This window comes from Panthera tigris, chromosome B3 (assembly GCF_018350195.1).
Source record: "Panthera tigris isolate Pti1 chromosome B3, P.tigris_Pti1_mat1.1, whole genome shotgun sequence".
Lineage (NCBI taxonomy): Eukaryota > Metazoa > Chordata > Mammalia > Carnivora > Felidae > Panthera > Panthera tigris.
Window position 1 is genome coordinate 132885264 of NC_056665.1, and position 16525 is coordinate 132901788.

At 47.1% G+C, this 16525-nt stretch overlaps 2 protein-coding genes across 3 annotated transcripts in view; one reads left to right on the forward strand and one right to left on the reverse strand.

Annotated features, from left to right (window-relative positions):
* Positions 1–1065: 1065 nt before the first annotated feature.
* On the forward strand, positions 1066–14805 carry PSMC1 (proteasome 26S subunit, ATPase 1). Its single transcript, XM_007094968.3, has 11 exons — positions 1066–1122; positions 4895–4948; positions 6427–6523; positions 7995–8119; positions 8367–8552; positions 8706–8834; positions 9666–9762; positions 11957–12146; positions 12645–12796; positions 13347–13501; positions 14454–14805. The coding sequence occupies exons 1-11, from the start codon at positions 1120–1122 to the stop codon at positions 14586–14588; spliced, it is 1323 nt and encodes a 440-aa protein (XP_007095030.1). The 5' UTR covers positions 1066–1119; the 3' UTR covers positions 14589–14805.
* Positions 10456–16525, reverse strand: part of NRDE2 (NRDE-2, necessary for RNA interference, domain containing) — a 51852-nt gene continuing 45782 nt past the window's right edge. The window contains exons 14-15 of one of the 2 annotated variants that reach the window (XM_042990359.1): positions 15222–16497; positions 10456–14192 (exon numbers count right to left, since the gene is read on the reverse strand). In XM_042990359.1, the coding sequence (XP_042846293.1) occupies positions 16372–16497 (126 nt within the window). In that variant the 3' untranslated portion in view covers positions 10456–14192; positions 15222–16371. Of the gene's footprint in view, positions 14193–15221; positions 16498–16525 lie in introns of those variants that run through there. The other variant, XM_042990358.1, reaches the window with a different exon arrangement.

A 16525-nucleotide genomic window follows, 5' to 3' on the forward strand; every position in this document is an offset into this window, starting at 1 on the left:
AACGGGGGAGGGGCAGAGAGAGAGGGAGACACAGAATCGGAAACAGGCTCCAGGCTCTGGGCTGATGGCTCAGAGCCTGACGCGGGGCTCGAACTCACGGACCGCGAGATCGTGACCTGGCTGAAGTTGGACGCCCAACCGACTGCGCCACCCAGGCGCCCCTTATTTATTTTTGAGACAGAGAGAGACAGAGCATGAACGGGAGAGGCGCAGAGAGAGAGGGAGACACAGAACCGGAAGCAGGCTCCAGGCTCTGAGCCATCAGCCCAGAGCCCGACGCGGGGCTCGAACTCACGGACCGCGAGATCGTGACCTGAGCTGAAGTCGGACGCTCAACCGACTGAGCCACCCAGGTGCCCCTCTTTCCATTTCTTTATATCTTCTTCAATTACCTTCATAAGCTTTCTATAGTTTTCAGCATACAGATCTTTTACATCTTTGGTTAGATTTATCCCTAGGTATTTTATGCTTCTTGGTGCAATTGTGAACGGGATCAGTTTCTTTATTTGTCTTTCTGCTATCTTTCTAATGTCCTGGTGGGTGTACTAAATGATCAACGTTACCAACCAGGTGCAAGACTAGTTATTTTAAGACAACATGTGACATCATCACAAGCCACAAAGCATCAAAGGAAAAAAGAAAACGCATCCAGGTAACTCATTAGACAAGGAAATACTCTCAGATGATCACGTCTATTCCAGAGACCAAATAATAGCTTAAATGTGATCCAAAAGTTTATGTCACCTTCGCCGTTATAATTCCATTCCAGTTCTTGGAGCAACACGTGAAATTCTTCTCAGTTAAGATTTTTGCAGATTTTAAATATTTTATATTTTCACAACTGTCTTACTTCTTTCAAAGTCTACGTCGTCGTCTTAAACTGTTGACAACAGCCTAACAACTTCGATTTAAAATTGTTTTTTCAAGTAAAATATTTTACAAGATTCACGTTTTGCTTCTAAGTTATTTCGTTGCCCCACCAAGCCCTTGGAGAGCGACTCCGTCAGGGAGGGATTTGGCTCCTCTCGGCTTCCGTAGCGTCACTAGGCAACTTCCGCTTCAGTCGGCCGCCTTGGCAGATGCATATCCGGTAGCGGCGGTTCAAGCGGCCGGAGCAAGATGGTGAGTGACTAAGGGTTTCGGCCGGTGGTGGCGGTGCGACGGGGTCGAAGCGACCCGAGACGAGAGGGCGAGGCGGCTCCCCGAGGCACTCGGCCCGCCCGCCTTCCTGCCCGCCGGCCCGCTCTCCTCGGGGGTCGGGGGCTCCCGGAGACAGTGCTCAGGTCCGCCGGGGCCGACCAGCGGGCCCGGACCGGGTTCCTGGGGCCCCTGGCGCGCAGGGTCCCCCGGGAGGGCTGCTAGTGGGGCGGCGGAGCGGGTCAGGGCGCCCGGCTTCGCTCCTCCGTCGCCCGGGGCCCCGCTGACCGGCGCGGGGAGTTCCGGCGGGAGCCTCCCTGAGCACCTGGGACCAGTGCTTTCTGAGCCGCTCAGGTGAAGGGCTGCGCGACCGCCGAAGAGGGAGGGATTCGTTCCGGCCGAGGAGGGGAGAGCGCGGCGGTGGACGACCGCGGGGAGTGGGGGCACTTGGGGAAGGCATTCAAGACTGACGTCTTTGTGACTGGTGCACCTCGGAGGGGAGGCTCCCGCTAGCAGTTGTTCGTTAGTTCAGTAGGCAGGTGTTTATTGAGCACCTGCAACTTTTTTTTTTTTTTTTTTGGCCAAGCTCTGCTCCAAGCGGTGAGGGCACAAGAGGTGAGCGTGATTGGCGAAGTCTCTGCCTTCATGGAGCTTACATTGTAGACAAGGCGAACACACACACACACACACACACACACACACACACACACACATCGAAAAGCAGACTTGCAATATGATGGCAGGGAACGGGAGAGAGAGATGGGTGAGTGGCCAGTGCTATATGGTTGTTTATAGAAAGGGATGGGATGGCTATTTTACATAGGGTGTTAGCAAAGGCCCCTCTGAGGAGGTGAGATTTGAGCAGGGGTCTAAACAAAATGAGAGTAGCCTATGCAGACATCTGAGGGGAAGGGGCTCCAGGCAGAAGGAATAGGTAAGCGCAAAGGGCCTGAGATGGCAGTGTGTTTAGCCTGTATCCTGAACATCAAGAACGCAGACCACATAGTCTTCTAGGTCTTATAAGGACTTCGGGGGTAATGTTCTAAGCATGTGCTAGGTACTTCTCCAGCATTATTCTCCTTGTCACTGTCATTGTTATTGAAGTAGAGCTGCTGGCACAGTGTTAAATTAGTTTCAGGTGGACAACCCAGTGATTGGACGAGTCTGTTCTCTGCTGTGCTCTCACTGTAGCTGCCATCTGTCCCTTTACAGTGCAGCGCTATCCCAGTGCCACTGTCTGTATATTTATGTGCTTTATGTGCCGTACCTTTTACCTTTTATCCCCGGGATTTATACCTTTTATAACTGGAAGCCTGTGCCTTCCATTCCCCATCACCCACTGTCCCTTTCCTCTGGCAGCCACCAGTTCTCTGTGTTTATGGATCTGTTTCTGCTTTGTTTTTTGATGCCACGTACAAGTGAAATCGTGTTGTATTTGTCTTTCTCTGTCTGACGTCATTTAACTTAACACCCTCTGGGTCCGTTAATGTCACAGATGGAAAGTTTTTTTTTTTTTTTTAATGGCTGAGTAATGTCCATTGTGTTTGTGTGCATTTACACGCCACACCATCTTTATCCATTCATTTACTGATGGACCCTTAGCTTGCTTCCATATCTTGGCTACTGTAAATAATGCTGCAATAAACATAGGGTTATATTCCAGCATTTTCTTCTTATCCTTACAGTAATTATTATCATCCTCGCTTTACCAAGGAGGAAACAGAGACACATTAAGTGGCTGTGCTATTACACAAACCCTGCCAGTCTCTGCTAGAGGCCATCTAGTAAGATATTGGTGTCCAATAGACCTTCGTGATTCCTGGCTACATCTCTGACAAGCTTTGTGATAATAGGCAAGTCACTTACCATCTCCGGGCCTTGGTTTCCGTATCTGTAAACCAGGGGTTATGATTGTGCCAACTTCATAGAGTCTGTAAGAAGTAAACTAGATGATACCCTGAGAATGCACAGTTTGGCATAGAGTAAGGGCTTGAAATGGGTGTATTTGTTATTGTTATTTGAGACTGAGAAACATCTTGTAAGATGCCCCAGAAATGAAGGGGTTTATGACCTGTACAGGAAGATGCCCTCCTGTGGGGCCAGACTTGCGGGATCACCAGTGGTAGATGAACCTGGGAAAGGTCAGCTGCAGCCAGTTTGGCAGGGGCCGCGTCTGCCACTCTAGAGTTTGGACATTACACCATAAATGCTGGGGAGCAGCTGAAGGTTTTTGAGGAAAATTAAAGGATCAGCTCCTTGTTTTACAAAGGAATAGCTGGATTGGTGAGGGGAGAAAATGCTGTGGGAATGTGAGTCGAGGTCAGAGTTCTGGATAAAAACAGAGATGGGTTAAATGAGAGTGAAGAACTGAACCAGATAGATTTATTTCAGAGCCCAGATTTTGTAACCAGGCTGGTAATTAAAATCCTGACCCTAATGTTTCTTGTTCACTGGTGATATTGTATTGCTGAGGAGTTACTGTGAGTCATGCACATGCTGAGTGGTTTATGTGCCTTACCTCATCTTCAGTAAGGGGAGCTAGAATCATCCCCACTTTCTGGTTAAGAATGCTGAGGCTCAGGGAGGTGACCTGCGTGATGGAGTTTAAAGCTAGATGCATCTGATTCCATAGCCCATGTTCTTAGGCTCATCGCAGTTCCTCGTCTAAAAAGTGGGAATGATAAACCCTACCTTGAAGGGTGGTGTGGAATTAATGAAGTAGTAAAGGAAAATGTCTGGTACAGACTTAGGCACATAGTAAGCACCCCACAAACATTAGCTGCCCCAGCCAACAGCACATTTCTTTAGGAGGTGTAAGTAAGTAAGTATTAAAGGCCTGTACTTTGGACAGCCTACTGCGGTATAACTAACTCTGTGAACCACAGTTTTTCAGAGCCTGCAATTACCTTCTTCAGAATAAAGCACAGAATTTTAAGAATCCTGCAGGTGGGGAACTGTATTTGACCCTAACTCTTCTAGGTAACAATGATACATTGTTCTGTCTTGATAATTAAACTGGTGGTGTATTAATTTAGAGGTGCTTACGTGGAAGTGATTTGAGGGGACTGCGGGCTCCTCTATTCAAGTAAGTTCACTATTGTTTAAAATGCCACCAGCTTTGAGATACTGTTCTTTATTAAGCCATCCCTTGTAGCCGAGGGGTCTGTTTTAAAATCCCCAAATCCCACGAGTGTATTAATACACTTGAGTTCTTGATACCTTAGGGTGATTTAGCTTTTCAGGTTGGGAAGAAAGACCTGCCTGAGAGCCCCAGGCTTTAGAGATGGGAAGTATATAAGTTGCTTTTGAAAGGAGAGTCTCCTGGGTCTTGGTGTGATCTTAGTAAGGAGTAAACAATTGATAAACGATTGTTAAATAGGTAAAATGACTTAGCTTTGATGACCTAATTTCATGAAATATACTCACTCAAGTAGTTTTATATTAAAGAATGTCAAGCTCTACTTTCCCCTCAAAAAAGGGGTGGTCTTAGAATCCCAGCCTCATTATGATACATCAGTTTCTTAGTAGACTTGTCCTTGATTTAAGATGCAAACAGTTGCAGGGTAGGGCACACCATTGATCCACTAACAGCTTTTCAGGAAGAAAAGAAATTTCTACGATGCTAAATGTACATGTTGACTGCAAGGTACATCTTAAGTCCAGAATTGTTAAATGGTGTCATGGAATCATGGGAAAATAAGGATGTTCTTTTGAAGTGATCACATTCTGAATTTATACCTCTAATTTCTTTTTTCAGGGTCAAAGTCAGAGTGGTGGTCATGGCCCTGGAGGTGGCAAGAAGGATGACAAGGTAAATAAGCCAGATGTGTATGTGATGTGAGTAAACATATCTTGTGCAACATATCTTGGCTGTCAGCTGAGAAGTTCTTTGGGGACTCGTGAGTGTCAAAATGCAAAATAAGTAATCCTGTAGTTTTTTAACCAGCCTGGCCTCACATACAGTATCCGTTTCATGTTGTAGAAGATTATTGACCTGTCAAGTAAGTAATTATGAATTAATGATTTTTATTTTTTTATTTTCATTTTAGAGAGAGAGAGGGGGTGAGTGGGAGGAGAGGGGAGGTGAGGGGAGAGAGAGAGAGAGAGAGAGAACGAGAATGAGAATGAGAATCTTAAGGAGGCTCCACACTCAGTACAGAGCCTGACACAGGACTTGATCCCACGACACTGGGATCATGATCTGAGCCGAAATCAAGAGTCAGATGCTCAAATGACTGAGCCACCCAGGTGCCCTGAACTAATGATTTTTTTTTTAATTTATTTTGAGAGGGAGTGTGATTGTAGGACAGGCAGAGAGAAAGGGAGATAGAATCCCAGGCAGGCTTCGCACCAGCAGCATAGAGCGTGACACAGGCCTCAAACCGCAAACTGTGAGATCGTGACCTGAGCCGATACCAAGAGTGGAATGCTTGTTTAACCAACTGAACCACTCAGGCCCCCACCCTGAATTAATGATTTTTAAATGTATAAAATAACACTACAGAGTGTTGAAATAAATTGCCAGTAAATTAGTGTTTAATATCCTCAGATGTGAAGAAGAATTGTCTCATTATTTCAGCTCAAACTTTTGGTATATAATTCTGAATTCTGACCTCTAGTCCTTATTGAATAGTCTATCATTGTGTATTGTAAAAAGAAAGATCAAGAGGTGTCAGTTAAGCGTCTGACTCTTGATTTCAGCTCGGGTCATGATCTCACAGTCCGTGAGATTGAACCCCACATCAGGCTCCGCCCTGACAGTAGAGAGCCTGCTTGGGGTTCTCGTTCTCTCGTTCTCTCTCTCTCTCTCTCTCTCTCTCTCTCTGCCTCTGATACGGATTCCCTCAAAATAAATAAACTTTTAAAAATAAAAAGATCAGTTACATTCACCAATTGCAGAAGTGTAAACCTAGCTTTATTTGTAAAAGGAGTTTTTTTTTTTTTTTTTTAATGTTTATTTATTTTTGAGACAGAGAGAGACAGAGCATGAATGGGGGAGGGGCAGAGAGAGGGAGACACAGAATCGGAAGCAGGCTCCAGGCTCTGAGCCATCAGCCCAGAGCCCGACGCGGGGCTCGAACTCACAGACCGCGAGATCGTGACCTGAGCTGAAGTCGGACGCTCAACCGACTGAGCCACCCAGGCGCCCCTGTAAAAGGAGTTTTTAATAGCATTCTGAAAGATAAGGAAAATTACAGCCCCGAGAAATAGATGATGGCCTTACAGAAGTTTGTGTTTTGATATGATCTGTGTGGTTTTTGTTTTTTCCTGCTGTTCTAAAAATTCAAGGACAAGAAAAAGAAGTACGAACCTCCTGTACCAACCAGAGTGGGGAAAAAGAAGAAGAAAACAAAGGGACCAGATGCCGCCAGCAAGCTGCCACTGGGTAATGGTTCCTCCCTGCTGTGTCGGTTCCATGAGAGCCGTCTGTGTGTGTAGCGTAGAGGTCGGAATGTGGAGTCAGGAAACGGGGTGGCTGCAGCTCTGCTCGCGGGTGTGGCCCTCCTCTGGGCTGTGGTAAAAGCTGTGTTTTGGTGTTAGCGGCGTGCAGACGGTATACAACCATGTCTCGCTTAAACAGCCAGCTCCTCTGAGGTATGAAGAGTGTAGTTTGAGATTAGAAAAGTCAGATTGAGCTTGAATAACTTAGAAAACACGCTTATTCCCCGAAGAAATGGAACGCCACTGTGTTGGAATGTCCGTCTTGGGATTCCTGAACACCAGCTGTTTCAGTGGCTTCATACTGAACATAGACTGAGATTCAGATCAGGTGACCTGACCCAGCCCACCTCTGTCCTCAGCCCGTCACTCCCCTTGCTGTCGTTCACACGGCCCTGCCTTGTGTTCTTTGACTCTTATCCACATTAGGGCTTTTGCCGTTTGCTTAAAAACGTTCTTCCCCCCTCTCCTTCCCATGGCTGCCTTCTTCTCATCACTTCGTCTTACATAACCCTCCCATCCCCATCTAAACAAGTCTCTTCCTGCTTAGATGAAACAATTTCAATAAATGTTGGTTGGTTAAGAAGGAAAGGAATCCGACAATTTGAAAAAAATGAATAATGAGTCAATATGGTATCGGTAAAGTCTAGGTCCTCCGATTGCCAGAAGAGCATAGGAAGTCAGGTCACATGGGTCATTACTATACGGTAAGGTGATGTCTGAGTTCTGTGGGAAGAGGATGAAGTATTTAACATAAATGGCTGGCATATTTTATTTGCTGTTGAGGGAAAAAGAAATTAGATCCCTTTTTGCCAGATGTAGTACAGACGTGAAAATAAGTAAATGAACAAAAATTCAGGAATATATTTAACCTCAGGGAAGGAGAGACATTTTGAAGAAACCTAGGAACCACAAAAGAAAAGATTGGCATTTTTGTCTATATATGCTAAGATTCCTGTGCAGCAGGGGACTTCAAGCCAAAAGAACGCAGAAGAGTGTGGAAAAAATGTTTGCCGCCTATGTTAATACCACTGATATCTCACGGTCCTCCTACAAGTGGATGCTTTTGTTCTAGCTAGCATGCAGCATGTATTCTGACTGAACAGCACTTGTAGCTATTTTTATTAGCACCTATGGGGAATAAAACACCGAAGCAAACTATCTTTTGGGTCCTTGAGTTCTCTTTTTCTTATATATAAAGACAGTTCACTTAGTGTATGTCATTTTGTATTAGCTGTCTGGTCATGGAACTCGTCCCATTTTTACCTGCTTGCTTAGAACTGCCAAAGTCTCTCTTCCCTTTGCATTTAGGCACCTGCTTATTAGCTTATTTAAGTCTTAACCTTTTTTTCTTATGGGTGGACTTAATTCATTGCGAACGTCAAGCTCCACATACAGTAAAACTTTTTTAATTACAGTGACACCTCACACTCAGTGCCGCTTAAAATTACTGAAGTTAGAGAGAATTAAAGACTATCTTCTCATGGAGGAAGAATTCATTAGAAATCAGGAACAAATGAAGCCTTTAGAAGAAAAGCAAGAGGTAAACGGAGAAATTACTGTAACTTTGATTTTACAAATTGACGGTTTTAGTTATTAAATAGAATTCAGTGAATAAGTGAAATTCAAGCAGTTGACCTGTGCAGGCTCTTACGAATCATAAATTAGCTGCTTTTAAAGCACCACCTGCTTTGTAAACGTAGTAAAATCTAGTGACTCTAGTAAAACTGTCAGCATTGTCTACTTTTTAGGTCTAACCCGCTTTTCCTTCATGGCATACTCTTACATAGGAGGAGAGATCAAAGGTGGATGATCTGAGGGGGACACCGATGTCGGTAGGAACGTTGGAAGAGATCATTGATGACAATCACGCCATCGTGTCCACGTCTGTGGGCTCAGAACACTACGTCAGCATTCTCTCCTTTGTAGACAAGGACCTGCTGGAGCCAGGCTGTTCGGTCCTGCTCAACCACAAGGCAAGTTGCCGGTCTCGAAGCCCCTAATTAGGGATGCTTCCTCCTTCCTCTCGGATCCGCCCATTCGTGCCGTTCTGGTGATTGGCATTGCACTGTTGTAAATGGATTGTGCAAACCTCACGTCCCTGCAGTAAAACTTAACGTTCTCTGTAGGTACATGCCGTCATAGGGGTGCTCATGGATGACACGGATCCCTTGGTCACGGTGATGAAAGTAGAAAAGGCCCCCCAGGAAACCTATGCTGATATTGGGGGGTTGGACAACCAAATCCAGGAAATTAAGGTAGGTCTAGGCACCGGCTCTGGGTTTGTAGACTTCAGATTTCTTACTGCTGCCTCATTTAGGGTGCTTAGAGTTATTTTGCATATTTTGTTTTTTCTGTACTGATCAAGCAGTAACAGAGCTTGCCAGTGTGCTCTTTTGTAGTTGTTAATACCGAGTTAGGTAATGGAAATAAATTGGGTGATTGTTGCTTCAGCAGCTGCAGCTTAATCCTTTTTATATGCAGTGTTTATTGTGTGTGTGAATATATAATGTTTCCATCTGTGTTAACTTCAGCTGTGGCCATCTGGAAACCTCTAGTGATGTGGGGACAGTGTGAGTCGGGGGAAGTGCACTGGTCATTCAGGTTGGCTGTGGGCCAGCCACCTGCACGGCATCTCGTCTATAGGGAGGTCATGCACAGCTGTCCCCGGTCTCCACCCAGCACCTCTCAGACAGCTCGATCTCTAGCCAGCGTGTCTGTCGGTGTAACAGCAATCAGAAAATCATCCCAGCTCCTGTCTGTAGTTTAAATGGAAAGGGTGTATTTTCACTTGAAGTTCTTTTGCTCAGGAAGAGCTTATTAAATGTTGCTCAAGGCTTAAATGTTGCTTCTGGAAAGTTAGAGGGAAATTGGGAGCAATAGGCAGGGGGCGGCAGCTCAGGCGGGACAGATGTCCTCTTCAATGTGTCCTTGCTGCTAGATGAAGTCACCCACAGTGTCTCTAACAGTAGTAAGTGAGGTTTTAGCTTATTTTTGTTGAAAGTGAGCTATATTCTTGACGCCGGCTAATGGATCTGATAATTTTAGTAGGAAAGCGTTTTATTTTTACCAGTGTTTGTTTTCTGTAGGAATCCGTGGAGCTTCCTCTCACTCATCCTGAATATTATGAAGAGATGGGTATAAAGCCCCCAAAAGGGGTCATTCTCTATGGACCACCTGGCACAGGTACGTATGCTCTGTGTTTGACACTCTCTGGGCACTCAGCCGATCTCCTGAGCTGCAGTATTAGCTTGTTATAATTAATTCTTGAGTAAGGATGCCACAATTCCTTAGTTTAAAACAAAGTTTTCTAAGCGGCATTTTGGATGTTTTTGGAATAAATACGGAAACATACCTATTACACAAAAGTATATTTATCTGTATAGTAGATGCTTAGAAACTGAATTATCTTAGACTTGAAATTGTAGACTTAACAGACTTAACGTGTTAAAAACAGTAGTAGGAATTGCAACAAAAAACGAACACCAGTAGGCAGCCCCCACCCCAAATGCCTGCTCAGTGTGAATGCATTTACAGTTTCTTAGAACTCCTCTTGTATACCTCATTTATATGCTGTAAAACATAAGGCTTTCAAGTATTCATAATTCAAGATTAGTGTGAGTCTATGAAATATACTTTATAAGACAGGAAATAAACCAGGATGCTCAACCTCGGCTGTACACTAGGATCACCCTGGAGCTTTAAAAAATACCAATATTTGGTCCCATCCCTGAAAATCCCGATCTGCATCTGGAGTGTGTGGCCAGACATCAGAACCATGGTGGAGAACCGCTGATTTAAAACCTATTCTCTGCTGTTCAGATTAGGTTCATTCTCTGGTCCATTGGTACTGAATGAATATAATATTGAACACATAGATGAAGATAAAAATACATATATTTGGTTCACCGTGCGACTAGTTGACCTGAGTAAGTTGTACAGTCCAGGACTTAGCAGTACATCGCTGTGTAAATTCCAGAGGAAGCACAGTTATTTGAGTGAATTGAAACCACGTTCCCAGGAGGATCCTGAGAGGACTGGGGACTGCCCACAGTGGAGGGACTGGGAGACAAGTGGAGACGAGCTCCGGAGGCATGGAGCTTCTGCAGCCTGTCCTCTCACAGCCCAGGAAATCAAGTGTCAGAGAGGCCAGTGACTACTAGCCCAAGGCCGCGGTCGCTCTGGGAGTGAGCTGGCGACAGGGCTGAGGCTGGAAGAGAGGCCTCCTTTGGTGCATGTGCACTGCTGGGGACCGATCTGAGGAGCTGGGGTGAAGTACAGGGTGGTGGGCCTGCCAGGAGGAGGAAGAAGCCGGTTCGGTGAGCCCTCTGGCTACTGCAGTGCCACAGCAGCTGGCCTTGGCCGCTTCTGGACTGAAAGATGCCACCCACTTAGGTCCTTTTTGTCTTCTGTTCAGCAGCCTTAGTCGGTTCTCTCGGGGAATCTCCGCACTTTAAGCCTTCACACCCAGCCCTCTGTCTCACCACAAGGATGTCGTGGCCACATCTTGTAGTAAAGCTTAGCGCCTCGTCCTTCTTCCCACTTGAACTAAGTCTTCTGTGTTACTCCCCGGCAGCCTCCTCCCCTTCCCCTGCGGGCCTAAGGTTGGTCCTTTACCAGCCCTGCTCTAACTGCCACCGTGTCCTGATGCTCCTGCTTGGCCCTGTGCCCCTGTCCTCACTCACCGTCAAAGGGGCCAAGGTCTTCCAGCCCTAAAGTTCACAAAATGGCTGCCAGATCTCTTGGTTTTGACCTGAAATAGAAATCTCAAGGAATGGGGCAGGACTGGAAATGTTTGAGATCCTCCCTGAGATTGGTGAGAGGAAGTTCCTCACAAGGACACAACAGAGGCTGAGAAAAGTCTGAAGAGCTATCATTTGTGGGTTTCAGTGGGAGCTGGCCCCGTCTCAGCTGAGCCTCGGGGAAGCCCAGCCAGCACAGCCACGACTCCTCGGGTGGCCCCGGGGGCTGCAGGCCTGGTGCTAAAGAGTGTTTCCTTAGGTCAGACCTAGGGTTCTCAGGCCGTTTTTCCATCACTGATTGTTTCACAGAGTAGAGTTTGGATCTCAAACCCTGGTGGCATGCGTTGGGTTAATAACTTGCAATTTCTATGCAAGTTCGAATAACCCAGTAAAGTGTATTTTCTGACACTATGATGATGACTTTAGGAAGGTGGTTAAAAATAATCAGAACGTTCTGAATTTCCTCTTATCTGCCTTGGAGAACATAATGTCAAGACACTGGAATGGTGGCATGCCTTTTCATCGGAGGGATCTGCCCGTTTTTTATGCCCGTTTTAGGTGGTAGTGACAGGGTTTTCAAGTTAAGACAGCACTTGAGGGTTTTTTCACTTTGTCTTTCTTTTTCTAACCTAAAATAGGTAAAACCTTATTAGCCAAAGCAGTAGCAAACCAAACCTCAGCCACTTTCCTAAGAGTGGTTGGCTCTGAACTTATTCAGAAGTACCTAGGTGATGGGCCCAAACTCGTTCGGGAGTTATTTCGAGTTGCAGAAGAACACGCACCATCCATCGTGTTTATTGATGAAATTGATGCCATTGGAACAAAAAGGTACATTTTTCTCTTTGTGTCATTTAGAGGTAAAGACCTTGTAGCTCTTGTCTGAGAATGATCACGGAGCACTGCCTGTGTGGCCAGCACATGGGTTTGCCTTGGCTCCTACTGTACGTGGCTGTGGATGCTTTAGGCTCTGCTCCGGGGTGCCAGGTGACAACCACCCGGGAGTCGTGACCGTCTGGAGATTAGTGTGCAGCCATGCCTTGAGTTTCCACTCTGAGCCAGGCATCATCTGCACTCTGGGGACACAGCCATTGTCACAAGGCTTTCCAGGAGCTCATAGTTGGGTCGGGGGCTCAGATACCGAACGTGCAATCTGAATTAATGATGCCATCTCAGGCACGAAAACAGCTACAGTTTAAGTAAGATTATGTGGTGGTTGGGAGGCTGTGCTGATTTTGTTGCTAGAATTGAGGGCATCAGAGGTGTTTTTATAATTCCCCTTCAGCAGGAGATCAGTTCGGTTTTCATCCCTTCTCTTCTTTTTCAAAGATACGATTCAAATTCTGGTGGTGAAAGAGAAATCCAGCGAACAATGTTGGAACTGTTGAACCAGTTGGATGGATTTGATTCAAGGGGTGACGTGAAAGTTATCATGGCCACAAACCGAATAGAAACTTTGGATCCAGCACTTATCAGACCAGGTCAGATTTGCTTTTGTCCCATCACGGAGGATGAGTGTGTTTATATGTGTTCGTGTTTTAAGTGCACTTTCAGGGGATTTAAAAATGATACACATCAAGGCAAATACATTACTGAAGTGTAGAATAACTTCCCAAAAGCTGCGTTCCACTGAGGTAATGGCTAAGAACATGATGTAGTAGGTGTAGTGTGGCCCTTTCCATCGCAGTCTTAAGTTGTGACCTTTTCTCTTTCCCGTAATGAACATTCTTTTTTCTGAAGAAATAGCTCCTATGGTAGCTCCAGTTAATTTCGCATTCGGGTAGCACCAAAAGCAGCAGTGGCTAGTTTGTGTGTTTCTGAAGGTACCAGAGGAGAGAGGATTTCTTTTAAACGGGATGATTTCACACGTGGATATTTACAAAGAGCAGTGTTCACTTTTCAAGATTTGGACCCTTCCCACAAGGGAAGTTTCCCTCTGAAACTGCAGGTGTGAGGAGACAGGCTCCCCGAGCCACAGCGGAGCCTGGGGGGAGCCACAGGGGTGTGACTGGAAACCTTTTATACCCGCAGGCCGCATTGACAGGAAAATTGAGTTCCCCCTGCCCGATGAAAAGACCAAGAGGCGCATCTTTCAGATCCACACGAGCAGGATGACACTGGCCGATGATGTGACCCTGGACGACTTGATCATGGCTAAAGATGACCTCTCTGGGGCCGACATCAAGGTGAGAACCTGGGCTGGACTGTACCTCTTAGTTGTGTGTGTGTGTGTGAGGACGTTTCTTCCCAGACGACCAGAATTAGGGCGAGGCTCGGCAGCACTGAGTGTGGGTCCAGCCTGCTTTGTATGTGAGGACCTGGGTTTCTGTCAGGTAGGGGTAAGTGCCACGGTCAGGTAGGGACGGCGTGTGTGGGGCCTTTTCACGCTGGTGCCTGCACTGAACTGCGTATCGTTGGCATCTGTAGAACTAGGTTAGTGTCTTTGTCGGTAACTTCAATTCAAAGAGAGTTTTTAAATTTTGCACCAACTTTGTATTTGGGGAAATTTGAAGTCTTCAGAAAAGTTGCAACAATAGTAAATGCCCACATACCCATCACCTCAGTTCACCAAGTGTTACCATTTTACCTCTTTGCTTTATCTTTTTGTTCACTTTCTTTTTTGCTGCACCATTTGAAATATCCTGAGGGTCATAACCAGATAGAAACTTAGTGCTGAGATTGTGGTTTTATCACATCATGTTGCGTGGGTTGTTTTACTTTTGGCAAGTGTTGCGAGACAATAAATGCAGTAAATGGGGAGATTTCCATTTAGCCAGAACGCATGCTCTCCTCAGTATAGGTAGATGAACTGGACGTGTGCTCTGTTGCCGCGAAGTTTCCTGGTGTAACGGGAGCTGTGGCCCAGAACGTGGCTCCCTGTAACGACAGTGGGGCGTTGGTAGAGCTTCCCTCCCAAGCCACTCCGCCGGGTAGACCCCGAGCCAGTCCTCCTCCTCAAAGCCACCTCAGATCCCCTGAGAAAATCATTAGAAGGCTTCAGACATTCACAAGATCTCATCTTTTCCCAAATGGTTGAGGCAGTTTTAGTGTGGGCGTCTTACACCTTATTTCAAAGTAGCTCTCTGAATCATTAGAACACAAAGTATTTCATTTTCTGAACATACTGTTTTCTCACAGGCGATCTGTACAGAAGCTGGTCTGATGGCCTTGAGAGAACGCAGAATGAAAGTAACAAATGAAGACTTCAAAAAATCGAAAGAAAACGTTCTTTATAAAAAACAAGAAGGCACCCCTGAAGGGCTCTACTTGTAGTGACCACATCTGCCTTCAAGGAAACGGTCGGGGTGTCCCGACTCCTCGGAGGGATGAGGCTGGGAAGCCGCCCAGAGGAACGCACGTTCCTGTTGATCCTTCTTAGCAAAACCTCCCGTGTCCCTTTTTGAGCGCAGTGTGTTGGGTGCCTGCCAGGCTGCCTTCATGTGTTGGCCACATGCAGTGTTCTCCCCCCAATAAAGTGAGCACCTCCTCAGTTCGTCCCGTTTCTGGAGCCTCCACGCCAGCCGCTCAGCAGCCGGTCCGGCATTAGGTGGACCGAGGCGTTAGGGAGGCTTCTGGGCGACGGCCAGGAGTGTAGACCTGAATGCCTCCTGCCCTGCTCTCCTCCCCAGAGCCGGCGGCAGGGCTGGACAACAGCAGCCGCAAAGCCAGCGTTCTCTGCTGTTTAAGCAACAGGGGTCAACTCTGTGGTTCTGGCTTCAGAAGGAAACTCCGCTTTCCCTTCTGGAAGGTCTGTGGAGCATGAGGGTTCTAGCATTCTTGGGGCAGGAAGGTATTGGCGTTACTAAGCAAGGTTCCCAACAGGAATCTGCCCTGCCTGCTCGTTCTTAGGTTCAGAAACCTCATCCCCCTCAAGGGTTCTCAAAACCTGTTAGAGCTCCCCCTTACCTTTCTTCATCCATTTCCGGCACTTCTCCCCTCTCTGAACAGTTCAGTCTTGAAGCCGCGAAGGAAGCGGGGCAGATCGAGGCAAGCATCCACTTGGCTGGCCAGCCACCTTCCTCGGGTGCCCTGACCCGTCGCCCTTCTCCCCCACCAGTGTCCGCTGGTTTCTAGGCAAGATTCTCTTCCACGACACGGGCTTCTCTGGATGAGATGCCAAAGAAATACAACTTCAGCCATTCTAGAGAGCACGATAGAGTCAGCAACTGTCCGTGTTTCTCTTAGAGCAGGACCTCAGGGAAGATAGAGCAATTTCCTCCTAGCTCAGTGTCCTTAATAATGACTGCAAGGGCGTGTCCTTTTCAGAAGAAAGTGGTCTGAATGTGGATATTTATGTTTCATTCCATTCATACCCTCAGAAATCACAACAAGAATGTGGCCTGGCAGGTCTGGGTCTGGGCCTCTGTGTCACAGCCCCCAGGCAGGGGTCCTTTGGGCAGTGCCCCCACGCTTGGTGCACCTAAGTCCCCAGGGGGTCCTGTTCAAGTGCAGGCCCTGACTCAGAAGGGCTGAGGTGGGCCCGGAGGCTGCATCTCTAACAAGCCCCCAGGTGATGCTCCTGGTCCACAGAAAGGAGGTGGCATCAAGAGCCTAGCAAATAATGAGAAACTTAAAACAGGAGCGAGGCCAGAACACCAAGTTTTAAACGGCTCTTAAGGGCAAAAGCTGCTCTCCTGCTCACCAGCTGCGGGGAGAGGTCCGAGTGCTCAGAAACCAGACCTTTCCTACCACGACGGCAGGACCACCAAGGATGCCAGTGGGGAACGTTCACGGCCGGGCAGAGGAGTGGAACAGACCTCCCGCACGCCAGCCACGACGGGTTTAGTTTTCACTTGGCAGGATTCTCCCCTACGTACACACATTCACAGATACAATATGTAAACTATGGTTCTGTGTCCTTTACACATCCAAACAATGTGCAAGAGGTGAAAGACTGATAACCCAGACCCAAATTACTAAGAATTAAACTTGAAAAGCGGAGGTCTCGTGACACATGCTCACACGCATGCGTCCCCGTCCTGCGCATCCCGGCTCCGGTGGGGGGGTTGGGGGGGCAGGCGAGAGGCCCGGAAGGCAGGGCCCGTTCCCTCCTGGTCTAGTCCTCCAGCAGAAGCGCCAGCTCCTCGACGGGCAGGCGCACCCGGAGCTCCTTCTCCGTCATCAGGTCCAGGACCTCCTGCATCTCTTCGGGGAAGTGCTCCACGGCGTCCAGGTACAGCACCTAGGGCCAGGGGTCCAGCGCTAGCCAG